This window comes from Carlito syrichta, unplaced genomic scaffold, assembly GCF_000164805.1.
Source record: "Carlito syrichta isolate Samal-C Ts95f unplaced genomic scaffold, Tarsius_syrichta-2.0.1 Scaffold130560, whole genome shotgun sequence".
Classification (NCBI taxonomy): domain Eukaryota; kingdom Metazoa; phylum Chordata; class Mammalia; order Primates; family Tarsiidae; genus Carlito; species Carlito syrichta.
Window position 1 is genome coordinate 3,977 of NW_007074656.1, and position 13,766 is coordinate 17,742.

The 13,766-nt window shown below is 44.7% G+C and overlaps 1 protein-coding gene across 1 annotated transcript in view; it reads left to right on the forward strand.

Annotated features, from left to right (window-relative positions):
- Positions 1-288: 288 nt before the first annotated feature.
- Positions 289-13,766, forward strand: part of MCM9 (minichromosome maintenance 9 homologous recombination repair factor) — a 21,588-nt gene continuing 8,110 nt past the window's right edge. The window contains exons 1-3 of the mRNA XM_008049125.2: positions 289-599; positions 9,415-9,731; positions 11,084-11,165. Of these exons, the coding sequence (XP_008047316.1) occupies positions 296-599; positions 9,415-9,731; positions 11,084-11,165 (703 nt within the window). The 5' untranslated portion in view covers positions 289-295. The remainder of the gene's footprint in view (positions 600-9,414; positions 9,732-11,083; positions 11,166-13,766) is intronic.

Sequence of the window (13,766 nt, forward strand, 5' to 3'; positions counted from 1 at the left end):
GAAAAGATAGGGGAAATGCTGGGGACCCTCTTGGACTTGGATAATCTGTACTAACATAATTTTTGGATTTAGATTTAACTTTATTCATTTTTAAAGCGCATGTACCAAGTGACTGTAACACACAATTCAGATCTAATAAAGATTCGAAATCAGGTATTGCTTTGTGATTATAGTGGGACTCGAAGCCAGGATGCTTTATAAGCAAACAGTCATTTTTGTTAGACTGTGTATAAATCTTGACTGTCGGAGGCATAGTATGATTTTTTTTCTTTCTCTTTAGGAACCTGGATTCAAGATGAATAGCGATCAAGTTACCCTGGTGGGTCAAGTGTTTGAGTCATATGTCTCAGAATTCCATAAGCATGATATTCTTCTCATCTTGAAGGAGAGAGACGAAGATGCGCATTACCCAGTTGTGGTTAATGCCATGACCCTTTTCGAGACCAACATGGAGGTTGGGGCACTTTTCACTGTGCTCCCCGACCAGGCACTTGCTGTTTTTGACAGTGCACTGCGGAGGGCAGCCTGGGCCATACTCCAGGCCCTTTCCCAGCCTGCGGGCGTCTCCATGAAGCAGAATCTTCATGCCAGGATGTCAGGTGAGGCACTTAAGGGCTTTACTGCCATGTTGTCTTCTAGAAAGATTTTGGGGAAATGGGACACATGTGGAACCCGGGGCACTAAGAAATAACTGATACTTATACTTAAAATATGTCTGTGTCATGTAATTGATTCTTTGGGGGCATAAATGACTGTTCCCTGAGATCAGGGCACAAGTAGTGTCAGTGGAAGCAAGGGACGCTGCAGAGAGAGACAACAGTGTACTTGTGTGTCTGTGTGATTCCGTGTGTGTGTGTGTGTGTGTGTGTGTGTGTGTGTAAAATTGTAACCCAAAGCAGCTTTCTGAGCTTTTGTGACTACTAATAATGAAAGAAGTGGTAATACAAGAGCTAGAAAAGTGGTAGATCCTGGCCAGGGGTTGTCACATTTATTTTAGGAAATTAATTATTTGTATATCTCAAGATTAGCGTTGTCTGTCTACCTGCCAGGCACTCAATAAATTTTTGTTGAATGCATGACAGATTAAGTGTCTCAATTTTTAAGAAACTATAGTGGGCTGGTCTTGGTGGCTCAGCCTGCTATCCCAGCACTTTGGGAGGCCAAGACGAAGGGATTGCCTGAGCCCGCGGGTTCGAGCCCAGCCCGGGCAACTTGGAGAGACCTCGTCTCTACAATAAATAAAAAAAATTAACCGGGTGTGGTAGCAAAGGCCTGTAGTTCCAGCTGCTTGGAAGGCTGAGGCAGAAGGATCACCTGAGCCCAGGAGGTCGACAGGGGTGGCTGTGAGCCTGGGCGATAGAGAGATGCTAACTAAAAAAAAAATAGAAACTACAGTGAAACAGTCAGCAACTGTGGTGGCAAAGATGTGTACTTGAATTCCTGCCCCCAGAAATTCTTCACTTTGTTTTATTTTTATTATTTTTTATTTATTTATTTTTTTTGAGTTGGAGTCTCACTCTGTTGCCCAGACTGGAGTGCAGTGGCCGCTGCCGGCCACCACAGCCTCGACCTGCTGGGCCCAGCGATCCCTCCGCCTCAGCCTTCCGAGTAGCTGGAAATACAGGTGCGCGCTACCACACCCGGCTGATTTTTTGATTGATTGTAGAGATGAGGTCTCGCCAAGTTGCCCAGGTGACTCTCGAACCCGCGGGCTCAGGCAATTCTCTCACCTCGGCCTCCCAAGGCGTGGGGTTGCAGGCTGAGCCACCAAGCCCGGACTGTTTTATTCTTTAAATTTTTAATTACTTTTAGAGACAGTCTCACTCTGTCACCCAGGCTGAAGTGCGGCTGTGCGATCGCAGCTCCTCGAGGCCTCAGCCTGCGGGACTCAGTCGTCCTTCAACCTCAGCCTCCCAGCTCGGACTGCGGATGTGGGCCACCATGCCTGACCGACTTTTAATTTTTGTTTTATTTTTATTTTTGGAGAGACGTGGTCCTGCGACGTTCCCTAGGCTAGTCTTGAAATCCTGGCCAGGCCTGACTCAGTCTCACACAACACTGGGATTATAGGCATGAATCGCTGTGCCTAGCCCTTCTCTTTGTTTTAAAAGTGATTTTTTTAGCCGAGCTCAGTGGCTCAGCCTGTCATCGCACGCCTTGGGAGGCCGAGGTGAGTGGATGGCCTGAGCCTGTGGGTTCATGACCCACCTGGGCAACTTGGCGAGACCTCATCTCTACAATAAATCAAAAAATCAGCCGGGCGTGGTAGCGCGTGCCTGTAATTCCGGCTACTCTCAAGGTGGAAGCGGAAGGATCGCCGGGGCCCGGCAGGTGGAGGCTGTGGTGGCCGGGAGCGGCGCTGCACTCCAGTCTGGGCAACAGAGTGAGACTCCAACTCGAAAAAAAAAAAGTGATTTTTTTTTTAACAAGGTGGATAGAGTTGAATTATGAATTCTATGGAACTCTTAAGACTTTTAGGGAAATGTGACACTGCAGTATAACAATTTTTCATTAGCTCATTGTGTGGAATTCACTTCTTGGACGGCATAGTATGAGATGGTGAAAAGAAGTGAATTTAGAGGATACCTGGTTAGAGCTTACACCCTAGGCTGAGAAACTTGACGAATTACTGTCTCTCACTAGCCTCAGTTTCTTCACGTGCAAACTACCTCTAGAGTTCTTGTCAGCCCCCCATTAAAAAAATTTAAATATGTCATTTTATATAAACAAATGAAGGTGGTCTATTTATGGGAAAGAAGGATCACGTGAATTAAAAAGCAGACTCTAGAACACATAAGGCAATCTGTCATTAATTGGAGAACACAACATGCCCTTTTGTTTAAAAATAAATACTTACAGTACGTTTGAGAAGGGTGGGGTTTTATAATTAACAATCCTTTGGAATAATTTGCAATCATTCCAAAAAGGTGAGGAGTCACTCTAGTAGAACTGCTTAGAGGCAAGTTCAGATTCCCAGAAAGACCAGACAGTCGGTTTAAGTTAAAAATTTTATCTGCAGTGACACTTGCTAGGATGAAATTATAAAGATGATTAATCATTAGGCGTTAGGACACTAGGTAATCTAGAATACATGTTCCTTTTTAATAAGTTTGCAGAAGAATTGTTAAAGGGGACTTGAGTTAATGTTGTTGAGATGGTATTTAGGAAATAGTTTTAGGCTACCCTTATTTTTAGATAAACTTTCGTGCTCAATTTAAATGATAAGATTGTGTCTGTATAAGTGACCCTGTCGGTTTCAGGTGAATTTGGCCTGTTTTTCAATTCTTCTCTGAAAATGTAAATTGTAAATTGTGCTACTACCATAGTTACATTCCTGCTACAAACATAACATGCAGAGGCGTTTGCTGGGCTCTTGGGAAACCCAAAAGAGTATGGTATAGTCCTTTCAAGGAGCTCAGGACTGGCAGGGAGCCGGCTACATGGTCAGATGGTATATGTATGCCTAAGATCTGTGCATATGTACACGTCAGACATGACTGTAAAGGAGCTTAGTGGTAACTTTAATGTCATGTGATGTATTCCTCACTCAAAATACATGTAAGGTATATTTGCTCCCAGAACACGGAGTGAATTCTCCTAGGAGATCGCCGGAGTTGTCATGAAGAGAAGATAAGACCAAGAGGTGCTAGGGAGTGTTGAAAGCAGAATGATCGTGTGTGAAAGATCAGGGGATAGAAGCAGTTTGATGTGGGGTACGTTCCACCTTCACCTTCACCTTGCACTCCAGGCGAGGCGTTCAGTCGTTAAAACCCAGGATGCCTCTGTGGTTTAGTCTCCTTCGGAACACAAGATAGTTTCCGAATTTCTTTTTCTGGAATATGCACTGAACTTTATTCTTACATCTAACATTTTTTACTTTGTCTTCTGGGAATTTTATTAGTCTAAAGTTAATGTAGTATTTCCAATGGTTTAGAGAAAAGATGTTCAAAATACATAGTTTGTACCAAAGTAAAAGATAAAGAAAGCAATCATGTGCTCTTTAAAGCAGTGGTTCTCAGACGTGCATGGACTTGAGAATCCCCTGGAAGGCCTGCTAAAACAATGATTTCTGGGCTCACCCCCGGTTTATAGTTGACGAGGTCTGGGAGTAGAGCCCAAGAATCTGCCTTTCCACTATCTCCCAGGTGATGCTGACCTGCATCCAGAGACTATATTCAGAGGACCTTGAACCTAAAGTAATCAACATGAACTTATCTCTATTCCAAAAGTGTCTTTGTTCTTTGGTTACTGAAAGGTCAGAGATGATGATATAGAAAGGCAGCTTTCTAGGAAAAAAGACTACAATTAAAATACACATAGCTGTGTTTTTAAGCTGTGTTTATAAGACTTCATCATTTATGTACAAGTGGGAACCCCCAAAATGTAATTTATTTATCAAAAATTGTATATGGGCTGGGCTTGGTGGCTCAGCCTGTCATCCCAGCACTTTGGTAACCAAGGCAAGTGGATTGCCTGAGCCCGCAGGTTCCAGTCCAGGCAACCTGGCGAGACCTTGTCTCTACAATAAATCAAAAATTAGCCGGGGTGGTAGCGCGTACCTATAGTTCTGGCGACTTGAAAGGCTGAGGCGGAAGGATCGCTGGAGCCCGGCAGGTTGACGTTGGCATGGCCGTGAACATTCCACTGCACTCCATCCAGCCTGAGCGAAGGAGTGAGACTCTGTCTCAAAAAAAAAAAAAAAAAAAAATTGTATAGTTATTCTTACATGTTTAAACTTCAGTCACCTTCAGAGTGCTTTCCATTTGATGCAATACACCCATCAAGCAGTGGAAACACTGCTTAAAACGATTTTTGAACTCATCAATTTTGATGCCTTTCGGTGCTTCCACTGTTTTTTTGTTTCACTTCTTCCATGTCAGCAAAACGTTTCCCTGTGAGGATTTTTTTTTTATCCTAGGAAACCAAAAAAGTTCCTCGTGGCAAGATTGGGTGAATAGGTAGATGGGGCATTGGGGTCATGCTGTTTCTGGTCAAAAACTGCTGAACACTCAGGGTGGTGTTCACAGGTGCACTCATAAGTCACCCATCACGAAATGGGCAAATGCGTTGAAAGAACCTCCAAAGAAAATTTACTGAAGTTGAACGCAGCCTCTCTCAACAATACCAGCTGGCACACTGATGCCAATGCGTTCCTGGTGGGAGAAGCCTGTGCTACACGAACAAGGGACCCGCCCTCCAAAAGAGAAGTGCGGTTTGGCTTTGCTTCCTCTTATTACGTGGAAAACCCAAAGACTCTTAAGTTACACTAGGCAATCTGTAGTGTATACTGGGCATTCTTCCGTTGTGCGTGGCCTCAGAATAACACAACACTGTCTATAATCTGGGTCTGGTGATCTTAGTTTTTTCATCTCTTCTCTTTTTCTTTTTCTGCTTTCTTTCCTTTTTCTTTTCTGAGTCATAATCTCACTCTGTTGCTCAGGTTGGAGTACAGGGGCACGCTTAGGACTACACGGCCTCTACTCCTGAGCTCAGGCAGTCCTTCTGGAACCACAGGCGTATGCCACCATACCGGGGTAATTTTGTGATTTATCATAGAGAAAAGGTCTTGCCAAGCTGCGCAGGCTGGTCTTGAACCTCTAGGCTCAGGCAGTCCTCTCACCTCCGCCTCCCGAAGATCTGGGATTACAGGTGCGAGCCACTGGGCCGACCCTGATCTTAGTTTTTCTCAAGTTTTAATAATTTAAGCTAAGTAATCAATTTGTACCTGAAGCAGAACTGGAATAGGGGAGTTGAAATGGAAGGCAATAATATTTCTTTAGGGCTAAGGAAGAAAGAAAGAACGTTTCAAAGATCCAAAGAAGTTATTGTTAAAATAAGTTTTCTTCACCCATTCTTTTTTTTTCTTAGTCTCCTCTTTGCCTTCCACATCTTCTTGGAAGTAATTGTTAGGAGATTCTGTTTCTGTTTTAAGAAGCACATTAGGCAAAACATCATGTTTCCCACTGGAGTACTCTTCTGTATACAGATAATCGAGAGGACCCAGTGACCTCTCACAGATACAAAGTTATTTTTAACATTCTTCTAGCAACCATATCACTCAGAAGTTCTGCCTCTTAGGTGAACATCTACGAAAACTGCAAACAGGTGTTCACAGAAAAACTTGCACGTGAACCTTTATAGTGTTATTCATAACAGCTAGAAAGTCAATCACCTAATAAGTAGACAAACAAAATGTGGTCCATCCACCCAGTGACATATTATTCAGCCATAAAAAGAAATTAAGTACTGTTTATGTTTCAATGTGGATGAATCTTGAAAATACTATGCTAAGTGAATGAAGCCAGATTGAAAAGGCTACACAGTATATGATTCCATTCATGTATTCCTGACTTATGATGGTTCAACTGAAGGGTTTTCAAGTTTATGACTATGGGAAAGTGATACACACTCGGTAGAAACTGTACTTCAAGTACCCGTAAACCATTCTGATTTTCACTTTCAGTATAGTAGTCACGAAATTACAGAAGATATTGAACACTCTATTACTTGGTAGACTTTGTATTAGGTAATGTTGCCCAGCTGTAGGTTGACTTAGCATGTTCTGAACGTGTAAGATAGGCTAGGCAAAGCTATGATGTTTGGTAGGTTAGGAGTATCAAATGCGTTTGTGACTTACAATATTCTCCATTTACAATGGGTTTTTTGGATTGCAACCCCATTGTAAGTCAAGGAACATCTGTATATAAAATGTCCAGAATAGGTGAATTCATAGAGACCAAAAGTACACTATTGGTTGCGAGCAGTTGGGGTAGGGAACATGTGGATTGCGTGCCACTGGGCAGGGGGCAGAGCGCTTCTTTTTGCAGTGACAAAATGCTCTGGAGTTAGGTCGTGGGGATGGTTGTCATGAATCTAGTTACGATATCGTGAAGACACCGAGGAGCGCTGACTGGACACGTTATAGGGTCCGTTTTATGGCATGTAAATTGCATCTTAATTGAAATCTTGTGGGGCATGAAAGAAAGGTAAAAGGCCCCAGAAGGTTCCAGTCGGAGACAGATCTCCTAATTCTTTCTTGTGTCTGAACAGTCTGGGATAGGAACAGAAAGCCGGCTTCCCCAGTGCACAATGTGATGAAATCTGGATTAATACCAACAAAAAATAGGTTTATCAGAAAATGGGCGAGTCAGCCTTGGAAGCGCAGGAAAGGCAGTCAGGTGTCAGATGCTGGCAAGGCCTGTCTTGTGTATCTATCTGTTCGGCACACACTGTGTAGAGACAGTCTCAGCCAGCCAGCAGAGAAGATCCACGTCTGCCTAGCCTCCTCACCTGTAACGGCAGGCTTACGTAGCCTGGCACCTCAAACCTTCAGTGGTGCTGACAAGTTTGCCTTTTCCCCTGCTTCCTGAACTGCCTTCGGGGAGTAGTTATTGCTCTCCGGCTTTCAGCGCAGCAGTGTCAGCAGGGAAAAAAGCACGCTGACCACCGAAAGCTGAGGAATGATGATGATGCCTATTGTGGTTATTTCTCACGAACTGGACACTCTGGCAGCTCAGACTCTGGCGTCCGCACTTCCCTGGCTTTTGAGCCACCACGTTCTGAGGACAAGACGACAGACACGGGTCATGAACCCGCCTGACAAACGCTGTCTCGATAAACCTGTGGGGAGGTAGCCTTGACCACCACCCCTTTCCACTCCAGTGGTGCGTTGTAGCCAAACGTGAGGAAGGGCATTTCCACATAAGAATTTTCTTTGACATTTTGCACCTTTTTAAAAGTGGCCTGTTTTTTAATGTTGAAAACACAAGGCTTATAAAGGGTAAAACGATGCTGTGGGTTAACATCTAGGTAAGTCAAAGCTTGAAAGCACTGTCAGGTTTGTGTATCAGTAAATCCTGAGTCTAAGTGGAAAAAGCAATGACTTTCGAGCACTTTGGAACTCTTTGGCCACCATGCCGCCAGCAGTTTATCAGTCTGCTCTGTGGTTTACTCAGAGCCATCAACCGCCTTTATGGTGGCGAGCAGCAGTAGCATACTCTTCGTTCAATGTGCTTACAACTTTATGCCATATTTAGATCTGCTGAGATAACCTTCTTGCGCGACTCCACCGCCTTTGAGGTGTTTGTCGTCATATCACCTAGCCACGTGCTTTGAACAGGCATCTACTGATTGTTGTTATTTGGAATAATTCTTTGTATTCTCTTAACTGAGTTGATTTTACTTTTCTTTTTTCGTTTCTTTTGAGTCGGAGTCTCACTCTGTTGCTCAGGCTGGAGTGTGGTGGCATGCTCACGCCCGCCGCAGCCTCTACCTGCTGGCTTCAGGCAATCCTCTCGTCTCAGCTTCCCCAGCAGATGGGACTACAAAGCGAGCACCACCTTATTTTTTGTAAGGACGAGGTCTCACTCTCACCCAGGCTGATCTCAAACTCCTGGGCTCAAGCCATCCTCCTGCCTCAGTCTCCCAAAGTGCTGGGATTACAGGCGTGAACTGATGTGCCCTGCGCAAGACTCCTTTTTTCCTTTTCTTTCCTTTTTTCTGAGTCAGAGTCTCACTCTGTCGCCCAGGCTGGAGTGCAGTGGCGCACTCATGGCTACTGCAGCCTTGACCTGCTGGGCTCAGATGATCTTTCCGCCTCAGCCTGCCCAGTATGCAGAACAGCCTTCCCAGTATGCAGAACCATAGGTGCGCACCACCACACCTGGCTAATTTTTTTATTTATTGTAGAGACGAGGACTTGCCAAGTTGGCCAGACTGATCTCAAACCTCTGAGCTCAGGCAATCCTCTCGCCTCCACCTCCCAAAGTGTTGGGATTACGAGAATGAGCCACCTTACCCGGTGATTTTACTTTTCTTAAGTAAAATACAGAGATTTGTTTTTTGAAATTATAATTTGTCAGTAGGCAAATTTGTTGCAGCTCTATTCACAATAGCAAAAAGATGGAACCAACCATGCTGCCCATCAAAGATGGACTGGGTTAAAAAAATGTGGTACATTTAATGGAATATTACACAGCCATAAAGAAGGACAAACATAAGGATTTCGCAGCAACTTGGATGGATTTAGAGTCGATCATACTCAGTGATCTATCACAGAAACAAAGAACAGAGCACCATATGTTCTCACTCATAAGTGGACCTTGAACAATTATAATACTATCAGAAAGCAATTGGCAGTAGAGGGAAACTGCCAGGGGAGAGAGGGTAGGATTGTCAATTGAGGGAAACTGCTAGGGGAGGGAGGGGCACACCTCATCAACAAGGGTACCTGCATCATCAACATTTGTATGCCTAACCCTGAATTGTACCCCACATCTTTCAAATAAAATTGAAAAAATTTAAAAAAAAAAGAAATTATAATTTGTGTCCCGGGGAATATGAGAAGAATATATTCCATGGAGTCAAGGTATAAGTTGATGCTGTTTTTTGGGTTTATTTTGTCTTCCCTATCAGGTTTGCCTGTCTGTCCTGAGCTGGTGAGGGAGCACATACCTAAAACCAAGGATGTGGGACACTTTTTATCTGTCACTGGGACCGTGATTCGGACAAGCCTGGTGAAGGTCCTGGAGTTTGAGCGGGATTACATGTGTAACAAGTGCAAGCATGTGTTTGTGGTCAAGGCCGACTTTGAGCAATATTACACCTTCTGCCAGCCATCTTCATGTCCCAGCTTGGAGAGCTGTGATTCCTCTAAATTTACTTGCCTCTCAGGCTTGTCTTCATCTCCAGCCAGGTGTAGAGATTACCAGGAAATCAAAATTCAGGAGCAGGTAAGTGATCACATGCATGAAGTAGGTAACAAGTCAGAAGAAGTGCTTTTGCTCTATGGGCAAATTGTTAGGGCTAGGGAACACAGAACGGACACAAAGGGATGTGTCTCATCACTTTCTGGAAGCTCAAGCTTGAAACTCGTCCACCTACAGTCTTCAGGAACTATGCAAATTCATATTTTTAGATCGAGCTTTGACAAGAAGGTTGTGGCATGGCTTAAGCATTAGGCTAATACTAAAGAAGTGAATATTTAGGAAGCTGTACTTAACTGAGGGGTAGGAGATTAATCAACACTTAAATGGGTGCTAAACACTGGAGTGGCCAGGCATGGTGGCTCGCACCTATAGTCCCAGCTCCCTGAGAGGCTGAAGTGGCAGGATTATTTGATCCCAGGAGTTTGAGGCTGCAGCGAGCTATGATGACACCACTGACCCTGGGTGACAGTGAGACCCTGTCTCTAAGAAAACCCTGAAGAGGATTTGGAGTTTATACCCAATTAACTTGCTGCACCAAACGAAGTGCACGTAAACACTCTTTAACAAGTGAGGGCTAGCTTGATCTTCGTGTACTTGCCAATTGAACACAAAGGTTATTTTCTTACCTAAAGCAGACAAGAGATAGACAGTCCCAGGCTAGCTCAGTGTTGAAGACTCAGACTCCTATCCTTCTGTTCCATTGTTCTTAACACAAGGCTTCTCTTCTGATGGCTGTCTGTGGTCCAGGATGGTGGCTACAACTGTCACATGTGTGTTGTAGTCAGAGAAGAGAAAGCAGGAATGGGCAAAAGCGTCTTGACCAAGTCTTCACTTAAGCAGTCTCCCTGAAAGACGCCTCCAGCATGTCTGCTTGCATCTTGCTGGCCAGAACTTAGTCCTGTGACCACACCCACCTTTGAGGGAGCCTGGGAAACAGTCTTTTTATTAGGCATATGTCCACATGGAGTAAAACCAGGTTCTTTTACTGAGGAATCATCATTGGGACTGGGTGATTTGTCCGAGATCTTTCAATCAGATCTCAGGAAAGAAATGTTCCTCTTTTCTAGATAGATAACTTTGTTCTTAGGTTATTTGTAACTATATTGAGTAGTTGGAGCATGTTTACTATCCACATGACCATCCACATGACAGATTGTATTTAGAGATATCCTCCATATTGGTGCTTTTATTTTACTCTAGTTTTAGTGAATGCTTAGGTTGATAAGACTAGCTTTTAAGAAAAATGTCTTGAATCCCATCACAATTGAATGGTGTGTTAATGCCAGTGAGATAAAAATAGTAGCTTCAAATACTGCTAGGCGCCTGGACACTCAGCACGTTTTTGAGCACTCAAGTCTGTTTTCATTCTCCTCTAGGTGCAGAGGCTATCTGTTGGAAGCATTCCACGATCTATGAGGGTCATCCTGGAAGACGACTTAGTAGACAGTTGCAAATCTGGTAAGCGTGGACTTTTATTAGCTTGTACAGGATATCCTGAAGTATTGATTAGGAAAAGCCACTTTTTGTTTTCCCAAGGTCACTGGCAAGGGAGTGGTGAGGCTCAAGTGCTCCTCTGGAGAATGGAGACTGGCATGGAGGCAGGAGGTGACAGGGAAGAGAGCTGGGCTGGGACTGTCCAGCATCTGGTCTAGCTGCCTGTCTTGTAGATGAAGAACTTGACTTGCCTGCGGTCACTTAGAGTTGAGTGGCAGAAATGGACCATGATTCAGATCCACTGACTTCTAACCCAGGGTTCTCTTCAGCACGCCGTAGCTTAACCACTGCAATTTTTAAACATTGAATGGATTTCGTGGGCAGTCGTAAAATGAATCAGAGGATATGATTCTGCAAATGCTCCTGCATGTCCTGTTGGCATCTAGAAGGAAGGAGGGAATCGTTCCTCTCTGCTGTGTGGTGGTGACCCCGTGACAGGAGTCACTGATTTGGGCTGGCTGTCCTCTAAGGGTCCTCAGTTTTCATTGGCTGGTCGTCTGAATGGAGCGGGACTCGAACCCATACTCAGTGAACAGCTGTAGGTGTTTAGCGTGGAGAAGCCTCAGGAAGGACATGGCAGCCGACTTTCAGCAGCTGTCACACAGAGTGGAACGGTGCTTCACTGGGATAAGCCACAGGGAGGTAGGGTTTGACTCAGTCTGTAGTAACTAGGAGTCCGGTGTGGACCTTGAATGACGATGACTGCTTTTTCTCAAAGACAGTCGGCAGAGGGCCTAAGCACCTAGTCAGGGATTCAGGCATTACGATGGCAGTTGGTCCGGATGATCTGGGCTTCCTGAGCCCGGAGCGGTTCTGGAAATCTGAGGGCTCCTGAGCCTGGCCGTTAGTGTCCTTCTGGGTCCAGTGCTCTGCTCTTCAGGCCAGCAGAGTCCCAAGCTCCGCCTTGCCCTCTCACCTCATCTTGTTGTTCCCTTTCCCTCTCCTCATCGAGAAGACTAAGGACAAATTAAACCGAAGGTATGGTGGCAGTGCGATGTCTTAGACATGTTGAGCTGCTGTAACGAAGTACCACAGACTGGGTGGCTTGAACAGCAAACGTTAATTTTCACCGTGATGGAGGCTAGACATTGGTGATGAGGGCGCCAGCATGCTCAGGTTCCGGTGAGGGCCTTCCAGGTTGCAGATCGCCGACGTCCTGTATTAACAGGTGGTTTCCCACATAGCATCCTCGGGAGATGACAGCTTTGGTTATGGATCGCCTGCTAAGTGATACAAGGACCTGTCAAAATACTGTGCTCGTGCAGGACTCTAGAGTTTAACCCAATTCTGTAATATCTAGATCAACAGAACAGTTCTTGTGTGCGCCCCGCCCAACCATGAAAATATCCTTTGATAGAGAATAAGGTGTTTTCATGCAGTGCCTCGAAACCGAGTGTATTCTACACTGGAAATAATCTCCAGTTACTTTTTTTCCAAATGTCGTTCGTAATGAAGGGTAGATGGCAGCAACTTATCAACAGCTGACTTTTCATTTTTCCATAGCTGCAGCCTCTGTGGGGCTCAAAAGACATAACTGACCTCATCCTTGCCCTTCTGGAATCTGGTCGGCCATGTGCATAGCGATAACGTCGTAGGTTGCGTGCTGGTACTTGTCGGAGCAGCCAGGAATCGGGAGAAGGGTCTGAGTGGGCTGGCTGCAGAAGTAGGCAGGCTGCAGAGATGAGGGCCACAGTAGCACACAAGAAGAACGTCAGCTTGCAGAAAGTAGCATGACTTATGATATTTACTATTGAGAACAAAAGTTTAAAATGAGTGTCTCCTGCCTTGGACTATCAGATGTGCCTCACAATTGTTCTGACAGTCAGATGCATATGCTATTCAGTAAATACTTAAGTAAATGAAAATGCACGCGCACACACACATACACACGTATATAGAAGGCTTTTTAAAGTTATTAGTTGCTCTGTAAATGTGAACTTTAGAATAATAACAGCTAATATTTATTGAGTATTTACTATATTCTAGATATTGTGTTAAGTGATTTACTTATCTGATCTAATTCTCACGGTAGTGCTATTACGTAAATAGAATGATCCCATTTTGTAGGCCAAGAAACAGGCCCGCAGGAGACGGTGAGTGGGCGTGGCCTGGTTTATCTTCTGCTACCACAGGACTCGGAAGCTCAGGCTGTTACCACTAGGCCAGGGGGGATAAATAGCCTGTGGGCTCAAGCTTTGCTACAGGGCCTCGATTCAGCAGGCTTTCCCTGTCCCTGACACATGTGCAGTCATGCCGCCGACAAGTCACAGTCATGTGTACACACTCCCTGTGCTGTTAACTAACCGAGGGATGAGGGTCTGGAAAGCTGCAACAAGTTAAAACGTGTTTTGTATTTTGTTTGGGAGTTTGTCTTGTTTGCGTTTAATTATATGTTCTGCTTTTGTATAATTTACAAAATGTTTTTCTTTTTCTTTTTTTTTTTTTGAGTTGGAGTCTCACTCTGTCACCCAGACTGGAGTGCAGTGGCTGCTCCCAGCCACCGCAGCCTCGACTTGCTGGGCTCTGGCGATCCTTCCACCTCAGCCTTCCGAGTAGCTGGAACTA